The sequence below is a fragment of the Bubalus kerabau genome, chromosome 14, assembly GCF_029407905.1.
Source record: "Bubalus kerabau isolate K-KA32 ecotype Philippines breed swamp buffalo chromosome 14, PCC_UOA_SB_1v2, whole genome shotgun sequence".
NCBI classification, from domain to species: domain Eukaryota; kingdom Metazoa; phylum Chordata; class Mammalia; order Artiodactyla; family Bovidae; genus Bubalus; species Bubalus kerabau.
The window spans coordinates 12,949,391-12,967,436 of NC_073637.1; the positions used below are offsets into that span (position 1 = coordinate 12,949,391).

The following is an 18,046-nucleotide window of genomic DNA, read 5'->3' on the forward strand; positions in this document are numbered from 1 at the left end:
CTTTTTTTCACGCCAGTAGAAACAGGCTCCAAACAGTCTTTTGTGTTGGAAGAGACACAGGTCTCAGTTCAGGTGATGTGGAAGAAAGAAAAACTTCCTACCTCTAACTTTGGGCAGAGAGGGGGTTTGGACAGAGGCACTCATGCTGGTGTTGGAAACAATTTGCACAAGGTGAGAGTTGTGATTTATGTTTTATTTGGGGGCAAAATGAGGACTGCAACCCAGGAGACATGCTTCAGATAGCTCTGAGAAACTGCTCCAAGGAGGCGAGGGAGGAGCTAGTACATATAGGAGCTTTGCAACCAAGTGCAGGTAGTCTGAACATCAGAAGATCACCATTAATTAAAGAGACCAGATATGTCAAGTTAAGGAATTTAGCGCTTTTTCTGTGTATGCGAAGATGTAGTCTGGGCTCACTGAAATCTTTCCTTTCATATGCATCTCGGCTATTTGGGACCAATATCTCATGCTTTCGCATCCTGCCTGGGGACAAGCAAGATGAATAAAAAAAGGGTTACGTGGCATCTATGCAAACACTAGAGGAAAGAAAGACAGCAGCAGAATCCATTCAGGTAGAGAAGTTAAAGAAGAGCCCACAGTGTCCTTAATTATTTTGTATTGAAGTGAAATAATCTCAGTAAAACAAGACCTTAAAGATGAGAAGAAGAGACAAGACTTCAGCCAAAAGGGAGATTGCAAAGCTAAGGGACCAAATTGAATATCAGGATGACAATTTCTGAGCTAAGAAATTAGAAAAGCAATAGAATGATGATTGCAGTTGAGGGCCGACTCAGAGACATTGAGGAAAGCCCTGCATGATCTCAGAGAATGCAAAAGGGAAAAGGAGAGATTATAGGTAATAGACAAGGTAAAATGAATTTAGAGGACCCAGAAGACATTTGTGGGCTTCCCAGGTGGGGCTAGTGGTAAAGAACCCGCCTGCCAATGCAGGAGACGTCAGAGATGTAGGTTTGATCCCTGGGTGGGGAAGATCCCCTGGAGGAGGGCATGGCAACCCACTTCAGTATTCTTGCCTGGAGAATCCCAGGGACAGAGGAGCCTGGTGGGCTACAGTCCATGGGGTCGCAAAGAGTCAGACACAAATGAAGGGACTTAGCACAGCACAAGGACATTTGGTGACTGAGAAATAGAGAATTCAACAAACAGAATGTATAATGTGTTTAGTGATATGAGTGAATCTTCCTTAAATGAAGGAAGAACTGAACCCACAGCTCAGAAGGCACTGTCTGAAAACTCCCAGGCTGACTGACAGACGCACAGGCATAATTGTGTGTGTTGCCAGGTGGGGGCGGGGGGGTAGTTATAAGTTTGAAACAGTTCCAGACACACAAGAACACTTCAGAATGAAAAAGAACTCTTGTTTTAAATATTTTACCACATTGCCTTGATCACATGCTTCTCTATCCATCCATCAATTCACCTTATTTTCTAATATATTTCCAAGTAAGTTACAGATGTCAGTACACTTTACCCAATGCAATTCAGAATGCTTAATCATGAGAATTCAATCTTTGTGTACATTGCTTTGAAGTAAAATTAACATACAATGAAATGCTCAGATCTTTAGATACTATTTGTTGAGTTTGGACAAATGCATAAACCTTTAGCAAGATACAGTTAGAGTATTTCCATCACCCTAGAATGTTCCCTCCGGTCTTTATCGATCTCTGTTCACCCAAACTGGAGTGGCAGAAGGCGGGGCTCCATGTTCCCTGAGCACAGAGGATGCTCTCAGCTAGACCAGGGTGCAGCCAGGCCTCTCTGGACTCAGCGCCCCTGGGGAGGGCTCAGGCCTCGGCCAGTTGCTGCAGTACAGAGAGGGACCCGTACAGGGCAGACAGGGGCTTCTTGGCCTCCAGGTCCCAAGTCCCCTTGGGGTTGTCGGGTGCCACCCTCAGGCCGCACTCCTGCAGCAGGCCAAAGGTGACGGCCAACCCCTCTTCCTGCAGCGAGGCGAGGAGCTTGGGATCCAGGGTGAAGGGAATGTTCCAGGGGTACCGGAAGTTGGGCTCCAGGATGCTCTCCACCTGGAGGAAACAGGGTCAGTTGTTGCAGGCCAGCCTTTGAGGTCGGGAATCAAGACCTTCTATCCTGAGAGCCAGGCCTCTCGGGGTCATGGGAGAAGGAGAGCGATGGAGTCAAGGGGCCCAGAACTCTTATCCTATTCTGACCCGTGGTCAGGGTGAGCTTGGATATGTTTCTGAAAATTGTTGAGCTTTGGTTCTTCAGCTGCCAAATGGTGATACTAGCATCGACGTTGCTAAATAGTGTTATCCGCAATTACATGTTATATGTGTATCTGTGCAATGTGTGCACCTATGTGCATACATCTGTACATATATGTACTTACATATACATATATGTGAAGGAAGATAATTTGCAAATGGTAACCATATGAGAAAAGCGTGAGCCCCCAAACGTGCATTCCTGTGTGGCTCTTTTAGAACAGTGGGAACCCTCTGCTGGGGTTGCCATGGAGATGGAGACCCTCCTGAGGTGGACCCCATCCCCTGGGCCTGCTCCCCAGAGGGAGAGGCAGCCAGGGAGTTCCCAGCGGCCGCACGGCTCTGTCCCCAGTGCCAGCAGGACCTGTCGTCACCTCTCTTTCCTCAGGATCATTCTTATCCCGGTTCCCTTGCCCTCATCCCAGGACGCTATCCCCTGGGGGTTGATTTCTCACCAGCTCCCGCTGCTGGGGCAGGATCCTCTTCTCCATGGACCAGGCCAGCAGCTCATGTTGGATGTCACTCAGCACTGGGGACAAGGGGACATTTGGGGAGAGACAGTATGAGGAGTCAGTGCTTATTTCCCCACTGTGAACTAGGGAACCCCAAGAGAGGGGAACCCTGAGGCAGAGGAATAAAACCCGTTAGGCATGAAGGTCAAGTTCCCTCCTGCTCTTGGGATGGTCTCCAGGATGCTCCGTAACATGGTCCAGACTGGAGCCTGGAATCATCCATACCCAATGATACATTGGATGGACTTGGGCTGGTCTTTCTAGGTCCTGGGCTGGTTCTATATCCTGCGGTGAATTTATCTCACTGAGCCCTTCTGACCTTGCAGAGAGGTATGATGTGAGATGAAGGTCGTTAGAAAGATTTTAGAGAGGTGTGTGCATGTGTGCTAAGTCGCTTCAGTCGTATCCAACTCTTTGTGACCCTATGGACAATAGCCCTCTAGGCTCCTCTGTCCATGAGATTCTTCAGACAAGAATCCTGGAGTGGGTTGCCATGTCTTCCTCCAGGGGATCTTCCCCACCTACATCTCTTATGTCTTCTGCAATAGCAGGCAGGCTCTTTACCACGAGCATCACCTGGGAAGCCCCCATTAGAGAGGTGGCAGATGGCATCTAACCCCTTCCTTTCAGGTCTAGAAGCCAAATTTGTGATGTTTCCACATTTCCCTGAAGTCACTCTTACCCAATAAGGCTTCAAGGAGGTAAATGACGTAGGGTCTTGACTCAAGCCACACATTTCTTGAGTCTTCCCGCATTTCACTTAGGAAGCTGCCTGTATGATCCCAAAGGTTCCCGTCCAGCTGGAGGAGACCCGTATTAGCAGTAAGATAACAACAACAATAATAGTAATAGCAATAGATATTGTGGTACAATCCTGCCAGTATCTTTTGAGCTTACAAGTGATCAACTCAGGTAGGAAGGGAAGGGCTCTTCACCTCCCCCAGGAGATTCCAAGCAGCTGCAGCACCTGGGCTGCAAGCCCTGGACCTGGTCACTGTGCTGGGCCAGTGTCTGGGGTCCCCTCCTCAGCCCTCCTTCCCCAGGTATCTCAGTCGTCGACCTCCTAAACCTGCCTGTTCACAACTCCGATAGGCGTTAGGGAGAGTGGGACCCCCTTCTCACCATGTCTGTGAGGTCCTGCAGAGCACCTTGGTCCCTGAGCTTGGCCAGGATGGTATGGAAAAGAGCATCTCGAATGTCCCTGGGGAGCTCAGCCACTGCCTGCATTTCCCTAGAAACCTCGTTTTGTAGGGACTTGAAATCTGTCCTCAGCATCAACATCAACCAGAAAGTGGGGGACAATTCTTTGATTAGAAGGTTTGTGGTATGATAAGCTGGGCACCTCCATCCCATTTATCTGCCAACCAAAAGCATTTCTGCGGACGGCATGTTTGAACTCTGAGGATGGAGCTGTCGTAATAGGCTAGAAAGGGGGGCAGTCCTAGTGCTGAGAAGGGGCCGGGGGGTAAGGGGTGGGGGGAGTAGAAGACTGGGAGGCGAGAAGGAGATTCTGGAAAGAGGTCACAGGAAGTGGAAGAAAATGACCAAGCGCTCAGTTCTGGGTCATGTCTAGAACAATATGGATTCTCATGATGGGCTCTAGAGATGAGAATCCCAGGTGCTCTGGGCCCAGTTCCCACATGTGTTGAGTGGGATGTTATGCATATACATGAGTTTACTAAGTAAAATGCTTGGTGGGGGGTAGCACCTGGCACGCATAGATTACCCATCTCATCGTGGAACTGCCTGTATTATCTGTGACCACAGACACAATCAAGGCATGGTGTTTGGGGGTTCTCTGCTTCTCCTAGGAGACTTCAGGTGGTCTCCAGATGGTCTGCTAAGAGGAAGCAGTCCAGTGAGGCAGGAATTTCTGTTTGGGCCATGGCTGTATCCCCACTGCTCAGAATAATGCCTGTTGCTCGAATAGTTTTCAGCAAGGGTTTCTTGTGTGCATGCATGCATCCGTGAGTGAATGAATGAATGAGTGGGACTGTACAAAGCATCAACTGGGAAGTAGAGCTCAGATTTGTAAGTTGCGTGCACATCACCTTTTGGGCACTTAGCTTTGCAGTTTTCCACCCAGGAAGCCCCAGGTTTCTTCTTCATAAATACTGACCTCGGGAAATGGGTTCCTGTATTCTTCCTGGAAAGAGTCACAAGGGATCATCTCCCTTTCTCATCCCCCAGGTTTACTCTTGAGATGCTTTGGAGGGTCCTGCCCTCAAAACACCTCCTTCCTTTTGTTTAACCTCTTCCTCCCCCCATTCCAGCCCATTCCTCCACCTCCTTGGCCTTCCCAGACCCTTCCCATTCCACAGAAACTAGGGCCAGGCCCCAGGGCAGTGGTGGCAAAGGCAGGGGCCATCTGCCCTGCTCTCCAGACACGTATGTGCCATTAGGACCCCACCCCAATCCCAGCAAACACACTCACCAATTGGGAGGATGGGACGTCTTTTGGTGCCTAGAAGGGAAATTTAATTCCCCATCCAAGAGTTAGTCTGTGAGGACACTCGGTTTCTCTGAACTTCTGCCCCTTACTTCCCTGAACCCCCTGCTTTCTGTCCACCCCTTCCCCTTGCCCAGGGCACCAGAGCCAGCGCCATGGGTAGGCTGTAAGATCATCCACTCACCCATCGCTGATTGCATCTGCCATTTGCCCAGAAAGATAAGCAAAAGGGCTCATTCTCCAAGAGTTAACCTCCCCTCCCCCAAGACACACACACAAACACGCCCCCCCCCCCATTACCCCATTCAAAGGAGAAAAGTGGGTTTCTCTGTGGCCGCAAAGGTCTGTGGCTTGTGAAAGACAGAAAAGATAGCAGGCTATGGAGGAAGGAGGGTCGTTTCCCTCTGGGTCTGCCTTGCAGATTAACACCTGGGCTAAACACCTTGCACCGCTCTTATTAGCATCCAGAGAGGGTCAGGGCTCAGCAGGGCCTGGGGGCTTGGCAGAGAACCTGCCCTGCTGAGGAACTCACCTTCAGAAAAGGCTTTCTGCTTGTTGTCATCTGAGATGAAAAGAATTTCTGGATGGGGAAGAAGGCAGGTCAGGAGAGCCCAGGTTATTCCTGGTGGAGGGGTCCGATCCCATTTTCCCGGCTCTAAAATGACTCGCTCACCTACTGACGTCCGCAGCTCCTGCATTTTCACTGGAAGAAGAAACAGATGTGCTCACTCAGTTGCCTTTTCTCCCTTCCCGTCCCTTCTCCCTCCTCCTCCCAGCCTCTCTAACTCCTCCCTGTCCCCCCTTATTTCTCACCTCTCAGCTGACACAATGCCTGGAGACAGGGAACCTTGGCAAGTACCGCCCCCCACCAACTTCCCCCTCCCCAGGACTCTGCTTCAGGATTCAGAAGAGAGAGGTGGCTGTCTCTGGGGCCAAGGGGCCTGTGTCTGGGTCAAGGGCAGGGGGAGAAACAAAGAGGTGGTGGAGGACCTGGCTGGAGGGGTCTTTCCTGTGGGACTGAGTGCCTCGCAGGGCTGCTGCAGCGTCCAGCCCCAGGTCTAGACAGAGACCCCGCCCAACTCAGGAACTCACTTTCTGGGAAGGTTTTCTGCTTGTCGTCATCTGAGATGAGAAGAATGGCTGCAAGGGGAAGAAGCCAGGTCAGGAGAGCCCAGGTTATTCCTGCTGGATCCTTTCACACGCCTGCACCCATAGCCCTCTCCCTTCACCCTCCGGCCTGAATGGTGCAGGGAGGCCCCGTACGCCCCCTCGTGGTCAGGGCACGACTTGCAGGCAGGGCTGTAACACTCCTGAGTCCCGCTGACTTCGGTTCCCACCGGCTAACACTTAGAAAACATATTTTTGAAAATGAGGCTTCTTCTCATCCCCTCCTAAATAAATAACACTTTGTCATTCCCCATGCTTGTTAATAACACTACCATCTCCTGATGCCCTCTGCACAGTCTCTGGTCTCTTTCTAAATTAGCTGTGAATCCCATCTTTGTCTCTACTCTCAGTAGGACTGGCCCTTTTTCTGGAAGCTGAGGTCCTCTGACCCCATGAGACTGGAGAGCTCAGTTCCTTTCTACTGCTATCGACAGGCGGTGACTGATGCCAGGACCTGGCCTTGATGAGATGTTACAGTCAGGGTGCTATAGGGGTGTGTGTGTGTGTGTGTGTTGAGGGCACCTTTTCCCCTTGGACCTCAGCTGAGTCAGGACGGCCTCTAGCTGGGTCTCAGCATTTGGGAGGGGAGAGAGGGGACGCCAAGCACGCTGAGCTGTGTTCGCAGCGCTCACTGTTCCTCCTGGGTGTGTGGTTGCTGTTTGACGACACTGGTTCACGGATGTCGAGTCAGAACCCAAAGCGAGGGTGTGTGTATTGGGGGCTGAGCATTTTGAGGCTGGTGAGGGAAAAACGTATTAATAGATGAATTCCTGTGTTCCTTTGTTGGGGCTTCCCTGGTCGCTCAGATGGTAGAGAATCTGCCTGCAGTGCAGGGAGACCCGGGTTCAATCCCTGTGTTGGGAAGATCCCCTGGAGGAGGAAATGGCCTTACATCTGCAGTTCTGTTTATGACGAGCCATTGTGTTATGAGCTTTGCCTGGGCTTATGGGGCTCTGAGGCTCCCCCAGGTGAGCTGCCGAGAGCGGCAGGGCCTTGAATGCAGGGTCAGGATCAGGGCTGCTCTTTGCCTGGTGCTAAAGACACCCTGCGTTGGGCCCCTGCTGTGTCCATCTCTGCGTGGGACACTGCCTCTGGATCTCCGTGTGGTCATAGTTCGGTCTTGCGGGCTTGGAGGTGGCTGTGGGAGGCTGAGAAGTTGTGCTTCTCCCCTCCCCCAGCAGGGAGGGAAGCCAGGGTGGCCTCTGGGTGGTCTCCCACTCCCCCCACCCCTTTCAGTCCCTGCTCACCTCGGCCATCCTCCCGGAACACCAGCTGCTTCTTCTTATAGGCCATCACGGTGCCCTGGGGCACAGTCATTGTCCTTTCCCTCACTTTGAGACCCGATCCCTCTGCTGTGCTCTGGGGAGAGAAGCCAGGCAATACGGTTATGTGTGCGTGAGCTTCTAGAAGCTCACGAGCCGAGGACCCAGCAGCCTCCTGCCTTCCCACTCCCCATCCTGGTCCTGATTTCCAGTTACCCATTTTTTTTTAAATCTTCTTTGGTCAAGTATTTACCTTCACGTCTCTCAATGTCATGCCTTTATTGCATGTATTTGAGCGCCCTGTGGACCAGTCAAGCTAACGCATAAAACTAACCATTACGTGGAGTTATTCTTGTATTCTAGGAGACCTGAACGACGATGAACATATATCCTCATATGACCTGGATGAGTGGGATGGTGGGGGGCTGGGAGGGAGGCTCACGAGGGAGGGGATACATGTGTACATGGCCAATCCAGTTCACTGTACAGCAGAAACTAACACAACAATGTAAAGCAATTACACGCCAGTAAAAAAATGTATCATCATAAGCTCTTTGTCGATGCTATTATTTTAATTATTTTGGATCAGGGAGCTGTTCCTCAGAAACACACACAATGTCCTCAGGCAGCCTCATGAGTCACTGGCTCTCCAGAATCTGCTCTGTGCTTTGATCCCCCAGGATGCCTCCTACCCTTGAGTTCCTGCGAGAGTCCAGTGTAGACTGATGCCACAGGGGGCTCTGATGTATCGAAACACAGGCGGTACCAGGCAACACGGATGCGGCCATGAACCAGGCTGAGAAGCAAGCTGTTTTAGCAGCATCTCGGCCCAGGAGCTGATATTTAGAAGCTTGCTGGGCCCTGTGAGAGTCGTCCTATGTGAAAGGATGCTGGGTTTTCTCCTGTTCTCGCAGAGTCCAGGTGCCCAGCCCAAGCAGATGGAGACCCAAAGCTGAGCATCAAAATGTCCTTCAGATTGGAGCCATGTTTTATTTATTTCAGGATTCTTTGGAATCAAATGATGCAGCTGGGATCTGGCCTCCCCCAGGACAAATTAACCAATTTGGGGGAAGTTAGTTCATATTTCAGGCTATTTTTTTTTCCCCTTTTTAGTTCCTAAATCTCTTACATGAGGACAACTTACACACATATGTTGCATAGAAAACATGTTATAACACACACGCAATTTCTTTATCTCCGCGAATCCTAGCTGATATTGCATACATATTTGATATATTAATTTGTCTAAATCAATTTAAAAGATTATAATTGGCCATTGTGAGTGAGTTGTGTACATCATATGTGCTTGAATGTATTTAAATCTGAATCTATAAACTTTCTGCTTCAGGTATCACAGTATTTAGGGTGTTTTAACTGACAAAGTTTTATTTTGTGTTAATGATTCCTTTGGCTTCTCAGGTGGCTCAGTGATAAAGAACCTGCCTGCAATGCAAGAAACACAGATTCAATCCCTGACTGGATTGGGAAGATCCCCTGGAGAAAGAAATGGTGACCCACTCCAGTATTCTTGCCTGAGAAATCTTATGGACAGAGGAGCCTGGCAGGCTACAGTCCATAGGTCTCAGAGCCGGACATGAGTTGGCGACTAAACAATAATTCCTTGTTTCCTCTAGCAAACTACACAAGAATATAGTACAGTGACTACATTTTAGTAATTTCAAGGATCTATCATTTGCCCAAAGCAAAATATAATCTCAAATAATTAAATCTATTGCCCATTTTACCACTACGGAATAATCCCATGTACTGAAATACTAAAGGGAGGATGTTAGATGGACTCTCAGGTCAGGGGTCAGGCTTCCTCAGCACATGCAAAGTGGGGAGTAATGACCCCACTCACCCCACCCCCTGAAAGCAGGTCCTAAGAGGGCCCAGAGTCCCTGGGAAGGGACGCTGGGCTGGCTGTGCTCTTGGGGCCCTACCCCACTTCAGGACAACACGATACCTTGGCATAAAAACTCCAAGGGACAGAGAATGTGCCCCTGGCAGCCACGCTGCTGCTGTCCTGAAGGACGGTTCCGTTGGTCAGTTTCACAGCCTCTGTCACCACATACAGGTTGTCCCCTCTGGTCCGGCACTCCTTCAGAAATGATGGCTCTTGATCCAACACTTTCCTAGGAGACATAAAGGAGGAGGAGGGTCAGAGTGCGAAAGAGATGGCTTCTCAGGTTCCTCCTCTCCTTAGGACCTGAAGGGTGCAGAGCCTGTGTAGAGCCCTAAACGGTGGGAAGGATGTCTCTGGTATGCATGATGGAGAGGCCCCCTTCTCTTATGGAGGGATGGGTATGAGAGTATGCAAGCCACCTTCTTAAGGCTTTCCAAAATTATGTTATTTCTTTCAGAGGGCTGTTTATAGATCTCCAGCCCTGGGGCCTCTGACCAGAAGATCCAGAAGTAGATAAGTCTAGATGGTGGAAAACAGTCCTTAGGAGATCCTGCTGTCAAACCTGGGGACCTCCACACCTATCCTTGTCCAGAGACATAGTCAGGTGGGATGTGGAGCACACAGATAAAGTATGATGACGCTGGGAGGATTTTAGATGATTTTTTTTTCTTGACTAGTATGGGTGGGTGTTTATGGACTGAACATCCTTGGTAGGTGGGTAGGCCTGGCTTGAAGATATAAGTTTGGGTGGGAGATGTGAGCGGTGTGAAGTTCTGAAGATAAATTTCATCTCCATTTCATTTCTGAGACTCATCTCTGATTCCACTCAAGGCCCCTGCTGGAGTTGGTGCCCTGGATACCAGCCGTGTGGAAGCCTGAGAAACTCTTAGATTGCTTTTCAGTGGAGGGGGTCACTGAGGATCCAGGGCTGAGCCTTCCCATGGCCCTTGGAGTGCAGTTCAAGCCACTTATTTTTCAGTTGCTAAGTCATGTCTGACTCTTTGAGATCCCATGATCTACAGCTTGCCAGGCTCTTCTGTATTCCACTGTCTCCTGGAGTTTGCTCAAATTCTTGTCCATTGAGTCGGTGATGCTCTCTAACCATCTCATCCTCTGCCGCCCCCTTCTCCTTCTGCCTTCAATCTTTCCCAGCATCAGGGTCTTTTCCAATGAGCTGGCTCTTCGCATCAGGTGGTCAAAATATTGGAGCTTTAGCAAGAGTCCTTCTGATGAATATTCACGGTTGATTTCCTTTAGGATTGACTGGTTTGATCTCCTTGTAGTCGAAGAGACTGGCAAGAGTCTTCTCTAGCATGACGATTCGAAAGCATCAATTCTTCGGCAGTCAGCCTTCTTTATGGTCCAACTCTTACATCCATATGTGACTACCGGAAAACCATAGCTTTGACTAGATGAACTTTTTCGGCAAAGTGATGTCTCTGCTTTTGAACATACTGTCTAGGTTTGTCATTGCTTTCCTTCTAAGAAGCAGTCATCTTTTAATTTCATGGCTGCAGTCACTGTCCTCAGTAATTTTGGAGCCCAGGAAAATATCTGTCACTGTTTCCATTTTCCCCCCTTCTTTTTGCCATGAAGTGATAGGATCGGATGTCATGATCTTAGTTTTTTTTTTAATGTTGAGTTTCAAGTCAGCTTTTTCACTCTGCTCTCAAGCTGCTTATCTGGTGTCTAAGGACTGTGTTATCTGATATCTACTTACTTCCTGAGCCTCATTTTCCATCACCTTCATCTTGGTTGGCTAAGCTGCAGCTTCCCCCCTCCAACATCTTGACAATACCCACTTCTGCCCTGCCTCATTGCCTTTAACCCCTCCTCTGGATCCCTTTCATCCCGCTCTTCCTTGCTTCTTTTATTCTTTAGGTCTGAACTCAGCCCCTCTGAGACCTAAACAGACCACCCTCCCTCCAGGCATTCTCTGTTACTTCTTCCTGTCTTACCTTCAGAGCCCCCATCACAAACTGTGATTACCTTTGTAGTTGAAACACATTGCAGCGTCCACATCCCATTTATTAAAAACCTAACTGCCTTTTTATATTTAAAGCTTTGATCTCAGACTTATCTTACTTGAAACTAGCTGATACAATTTATTCTAGAAATTTTTCTCTTTATTCATCAAGGAGAAAAATGGTTTTTATTTTCTTAGCTCCAGAAACCCAGATATTTTCCTGCAAGACAGTCTTTGCAGATGCTATTTCCAGTTAGGGCTGGCAAGACACAAGGAAGACAGAAATCGGGCAATGCCCTGTCAAAGTGACTTCTGTTGAGTTTCTAGTTGCTTCCTTAACGTGGGCTCCCACCTTTGTTGCCTTCATGAAAATCTATTTAAACTGGCATCTCAGTTTTTAAAAGGCATAAAGACTTAAGTTCTTTGTTAAGTTCTTAGAGATTCATTGGCTATCCATCTTTGCCTATATGCATGGAGGTAAATTAAATCACTGGACACTTGCAGAGTTTAATTAAACAGTCTCAGAGTCTTTGTCTCATTTAAATTAATATTTTATTAATTTATTTTTTATTGATTATTTCCTCACTCCCTGTACTTTGCCTGTCTACACTAATTAAAAGTGGCTTTCAGTTCAGTTCAGTCGCTCAGTCGTGTCCGACTCTTTGCGACCCCATGAACCGCACCATGGAGTCCATCACCGACTCCCGGAGTTCATTCAAACTCATGTCCATCGAGTCGGTGATGCCATCTAACCATCTCATCCTCTGTCGTCCCCTTCTCCTCCTGCCTTCAATCTTTCCCAACATCAGGGTCTTTTCCAATGAGTCAACTCTTTGCATCAGGTGGCCAAAATATTGGAGTTTCAGCTTTAACATCAGTCCTTCCAATGAACACCCAGGACTGATTTCCTCTAGGATGGACTGGTTGGATCTTCTTGCAGTCCAAGGGACTCTCAAGAGCCTTCTAAGCATCAGTTCTTCAGTGCTCAGTTTTCTTTATAGTCCAACTCTCACATCCATACATGACCACTGGAAAAACCATAGCCTTGACTAGACCTTTGTTGGCAAAGTCATGTCTCTGCTTTTTAATATGCTATCTAGGTTGGTCATAACTTTCCTTCCAAGGAGTAAGCATCTTTTGATTTCATGGCTGCAGTCACCATCTGCAGTGATTTTGGAGCCCCCAAAAATAAAGTCTGACACTGTTTTCACTGTTTCCCCATCTATTTCCCATGAAGTGATGGGACCAGATGCCATGATCTTAGTTTTCTGAATGTTGAGCTTTAAGCCAACTTTTTCACTCTCCTCTTTCACTTTCATCAAGAGGCTTTCTAGTTCCTCTTCACTTTCTGTCATAAGGGTGGTGTCATCTGCATATCTGAGGTTACTAATATTTCTCCCGGCAATCTTGATTCCAGCTTGTGCTTCCTCCAGTCCAGCGTTTCTCATGATGTTCTCTGTATATAAGTTAAATAAGCAGGGTGACAATATACAGCCTTGACGTACTCCTTTTCCTATTTGGAACCAGTCTGTTGTTCCATGTCCAGTTCTAACCGTTGCTTCCTGACCTGCATACAGGTTTCTCAAGATAGGGCAGAGATATTTATATCGTGTTATTATTCAATGCCCAGCACATAATAGCACAGTAATGGGTAACTACTGTTTTAATAAGTGTGTATAAGATAATGACTATTAGTTGCATGAATGAATGAATGCATGAATATCTAAGAAGAGCAGCATGATATGGGATGTCATTTTCTTCATTCTGAACCTCAGCAACAAGCTCTGTTAGATGCCTCCTTGCCCACGAGGAGAGCCCTTGGGGCTCCCCGACCCGTTTTTCCTCTGCCCTGGCCTCACCTCTTCTGGAGGTCTTCCAAGTCCCATGGTGAGATGGTAACAGACTGAACCTCCAGGGAGCATTCACAGGACTGGGTAGCCTTCCCTGACACACTCACTTCTAGCCCAGCAGTCACATCCACCTCAGCTGCCCCCTTCCAGACCGTTTTGTCAATTAAGACGAATTTTTCTGTCAGTACAGGCTCTGGGGATAGAAAAAAATGACCTTAGTTTTAGCCAAGAATTCACTCTGGAACAGCTGGTGTGGGAAATAGAATAACTAAGTCCTCTTTTTATCCTAATCTTCTTTAAAAAAAAAAAATATATATATATATATATATATATATTTTTTTTTTTTTGTGAATTTTTATTAGCCACTCCCCATCAGAGATTGAACTCGAGTTTTCTGCAGTGGAAGTGCAGAGTCTTAACCACTGGACCACCAGGGAAGTCCCTACCCCATCCCTCTTACTCATGTAAATCTCAGTGGAGAAGCCAGCTGATCAGTTAAAGTTTTAAATGTAAATTACTGCTGAGGACAAGCAATCCATCTCCCCAGGGGTTGGATAGCAAGGGAAGATGTCCTGATTCCAAGAAAGGATGATGTCATTTGCACGCAGGTCCAGGAGAGCCCGAGCATCCTCTCTCCAGGCACTGCATCAGCCCCATGGGGCAGCACACCGAGCAGAAGATGTTTGGGGTTTAGAGCCAGGCAGACCTGATTTGGATTCCAGTTCTACCAGTTCCCACAGGTATTTTGTAAGTTTCAATTTGAAAGTGAAAGGAAAGTCGCTCAGTCATGTCTGACTCTTTGCAACCCCACGGACTGTAGCCTACCTGGTTCCTCCGTCCATGGGATTTTCCATGGCAAGAGTAGTGGAGTGGGGTGCCATTGCCTTCTCCAGGGGATCTTCCCCACCCAGGGATCAAATCCCAGTCTCCCACATTGCAGGGAGCCGGTTTTACCGGGGAAGTAAGTTTCAATTTATTCTTATGCAAATGGAGCTATTAATCCCAATTTGAGAGGCTGCTGTAAGGATTCAGTGTGCTAAAAAAAGTGCCTGGGTCCAGATAATTAGATTCTCAAAGAAGCGTGGCTCCTTGCCCTGTGCCTTGAGGCAAGGCTGCTTTGGTATCTACCTGTGCAGGTGTCTTAGGGGTTTCTTGGGTGCTCGACTGTGAGCACCCTTGTGTCTCACTCCTCGCCTCCCTCACCCCCGGTGGACACTACCTGGGACTGAAGGGCTTGGCTCCAGGATGTCCATGAGGGTGTGGTCAACTGGAACATCAGGTTGCTCCCAGAACTGAGAGAGGGTCCTCCTCTTCTTCCGCAGTAGCTTCAGCTGACAGAATTTGTGGGCACTCAGCGGGTTTTGGACGGGCCTGAAGTCTTTGCCGCCAAGCTCTTTGACCAAATTCTTGCTAGTACGCTCAAACAGGGAGGGCATGATGCTAGGAGCGCAGAGGGGAGTACACAGTTCATTTGGGAGAAAGGGGGCAACCTCTGATAGATCCTTGATGTTTTTCCCCAAAGGAACGGATATGATAGGAGATGAATTTAGGTCTCAAACCAGACACAGAAGGGCAACTGCTACAAAATCTTATTTGTATGTGAATTTTAAATAGCTAAACTCGTGGAAGAAGCAGAGTATGATGGTGTCCAGGCATTGGGGGTGGGGGGGAATGGAGTGATATTGGTCAAAGTGTTCGAAGTTTCACTTATACTGGATGAAAAAAACATGGAGATCTAATGTACAGAATGATGACTATATAGTTAACACTGTTGTACTGTATACTTGAAATATGCTGAGCTCGTATATTAAGTGTTCTCATCACACACACACAAGAGGGAGTATGTGAGGTGGTCAAAGTAGAAAGTATTAGGTGCTCAGTCGTGTCCGACTCTTTGCGACCCCATGGCTTGTAGCCCACCAGGTTCCTCTGTCCATGGAATTCTCCAGGCAAGAGTACTGGAGTGGGTTTCCATTCCCTTCTCCAGGGGATCTTCCCAATCCAGGCATCGAACCTGGGTCTCCTGCATCACAGGCAGATTCTTTATTGTCTGAGTCACCAAGGAAGCCCATGTGAGGTGGTGGATATGTTTATTAGCTTTATTATGGTGACCATTTTACATTGTATATATGTACATCAAAATATCAAGTTATAAACCTTAAATATATAGAATTTTTGTCATTTATACCTCAATAGATCTGAACAAAGGATTAAACAGATTTATAAAAAAGCACAAAAAGGAAGTAAATCCTAGGCAATAATGTAGATTGGAGCTCAGAGCCAAGAACTGCCCTGGAGATCCAAGTGTTTGAATTATCTGTGTGTACGTGGTAACTGAAACCATTTACCACTTCCTGGTATGGTACTTACTTACCACTTACTACCAGTGTAGTAAGGATGTGTGTGTGCATGCTCAGTTGTGTCTGACTCTTTGTGACCCCACGGCCTGTAGCCCACCAGGCTCCTCTGTCCATGGGATTCTCCAGGCAAGAATACTGGAGTGGGTTGCCTTGCCCTCCTCCAGGGGATCTTCCTAACCCAGAGGCAGAACCCAAGTCTCCTGCATTGCCAGGCAGATTCTTAACTGCTCAGCCACTAGGGAAGCCCAGTAACGATGCAGACATGAATAAACAGTTAATAGTTGGGTAGGCAAAAATGTGAAGTGCATGTTTCAGACCACATCAAATGAGAGCAATTCAGTGCTCTCTCTTGGGGAAATAGGAACAAGATTTTCCAGTTATATAGAATTCACTTTTGAACACTCATTGAGTGTTGAATATAGACAGAATTTTCAACAATTCAAATAAAATCCCTGATGTGACTTTCCGTTTTGTCTAGTGTGGGCCCTGGAAGGCGTCAATGGACAACAGAGAAACACAAGAACGAAAAGGGTTCTCTCAGCCTGGGCCTGGATAAAGATGTATCAGAGATACATCCCTGAGCCTTACGTGCTTGGAGATTGTTATCAGGAGTTCTCCTTTGCTAATGAGAACTTTAGAGGAAGCAGTACCTTCTCTGGGGGTCACATTGTGCTGTGCTGAGTCACTCAGTCATGTCCGACTCTTTGTAACCCCATGGACTGTAACCCGCCAGGCTCCTCTGTCCATGGGATTCTCCAGGCAAGAATACTGGAGGGGAGTTGCCATGCCCTCCCCCAGGGGGTCTTCCTGACCCAGAGATCGAACCCATGTCTCCCGCATTGCAGGCGGATTCCTTACCATCTGAAAAACCTGAACAAATTCTGAAATGAACAAATTTCATTTCAGAAATCTACCCTGAACATTTCTGTCTCTGGCCAGAATATAATATCTTCTCTTCTTGTTCATCCCATGTCTCCAGTTAGAACTTACCAGACTGTGTATTGTTTTGCCTTGTAGAAAATATTCCAGTTGAGTAGGGTCCCTTCAGACCTCCTGATGTCAAACAGAGTTTGACAAACTTCAGAGAGTAGATACACGTGACTCTACTCACTATTTTCTCTCCACCAGTAAGTCTCTGACTCAATTTCCAATGCAAAATCCTAGAAAGACAAGCATACAATGGGCCGTCTTCTCTTCCAGGAGACCAGGGCCAGAGCTGAATTCTGGATCATGGAATCTTACCTTCTTAAGTCCTTATCAGCCAAAAGTCTGTGAAGTAGAATCGGGCAGTGCTTGGTTCTATATTTATTAGGCTGTCTTGGAGCAGATTGGACAGAGATGTTGGGAAGCAAAGCTCTTTTCCTGGCACAAAGAGAACTGGTTCAACAGGTCTTTGATTTACACATTTATTAGTCTTTGTGGCTGTAATAACACACCTGGCTCACATTTTATCTTAAGTGTGCTGTGTGTAAACTGCAATCCTGGATCAGCAAGGAAGGGCCAAGAGTAATCTTGATTTACTCAAGATTTCAGAGGGGGATGAGGTGGGGTAGGGGCATTGTACAACACAGGTTAGTTTCTTGAAAATTCTCCATTAGTCATCTTTTCAGCTTAGCCTTTTCAGAGGTTTTCATGGCGATCTTTCCTCTCAGCCCCTCCTTCTTCCCCCTGACTCACGCCTGTGTCTCTGTCTCTCCCATTCCTGTTTCTCCTCTCCTGGTCAAGGTCTTGCATGTTTCTGCCATTTCGCTTCTTGGTCTCTGCTCTTTCGCACATTCTCTCTTCCCTTTCTTTTCCAGGGCAACCTGAGCTTCTCAAAGCCCTCCCTCACTGAGCTACTCAGTCAGCAAACAGCTGCTACACGCCAGCTACAATTTCTAGTCTCTGGGTCTACATTTTCTTACATACTGTCTGGACTCCAGTGTTAGGGATACAGAGGTTAGTAAGACAGAGTGCCTGACTCTAAACACTTACCTTTACTGTGGGGGAGACAGACAATACCCATTTTAATATTGGCGAAGTAAAGAAGATGGAGAATAAGCGTGTCCTCACAAGGGCACTGAGAACACGTCTGTGGACAAGTGCGTGTGTGGTTTATGCTGAGTTTGCAGGCCGGCTCCCCTCTGTTTGCCGGGATTCACGGTCCCTCCATCTCGCCTTCTTGACTCTTCAACATCTACTTTTCCTTAACGTTGTGTGCTTACCTCACTCCTTTGCCAGGATCGCCCAAACAACCCATCTTGGAGTTACCTTTCTGATGTATACTTTGCACTTTCCCGGTTCTTTCCAAGTGTCACAGTTAAGAAGCCAGGGTGGGCACTTAGGCAA

The 18,046-nt window shown here is 47.6% G+C and overlaps 1 protein-coding gene across 1 annotated transcript; it reads right to left on the reverse strand.

Moving 5' to 3' along the window:
• Nucleotides 1-15: 15 nt before the first annotated feature.
• Nucleotides 16-14,794, reverse strand: LOC129626586 (gasdermin-C-like). The gene is made up of 14 exons (XM_055545785.1): nucleotides 14,578-14,794; nucleotides 13,368-13,551; nucleotides 9,603-9,771; nucleotides 7,622-7,733; nucleotides 6,300-6,347; nucleotides 5,881-5,910; nucleotides 5,740-5,787; nucleotides 5,392-5,439; nucleotides 5,193-5,222; nucleotides 4,878-4,904; nucleotides 3,881-4,020; nucleotides 3,441-3,558; nucleotides 2,702-2,775; nucleotides 16-2,048 (listed from the first exon to the last, which is right to left on the reverse strand). Exons 1-14 carry the CDS (start codon nucleotides 14,792-14,794, stop codon nucleotides 1,809-1,811), a joined length of 1,485 nt encoding a protein of 494 aa, XP_055401760.1. The 3' UTR covers nucleotides 16-1,808.
• Nucleotides 14,795-18,046: the final 3,252 nt, after the last annotated feature.

Bases quoted from the DNA above. Each gene is read 5' to 3' on its own strand.
- LOC129626586 (XM_055545785.1), bottom strand. From the start codon at position 14,794: ATGCCCTCCCTGTTTGAGCGTACTAGCAAGAATTTGGTCAAAGAGCTT. The intron at 4,905-5,192 runs GTGAGTGTGTTT...GACTCTTTCCAG, and splicing joins ACGTCCCATCCTCCCAATTG to GAAGAATACAGGAACCCATT. The intron at 2,049-2,701 runs GTGAGAAATCAA...TGTTTCCTCCAG, and splicing joins TGCCCCAGCAGCGGGAGCTG to GTGGAGAGCATCCTGGAGCC.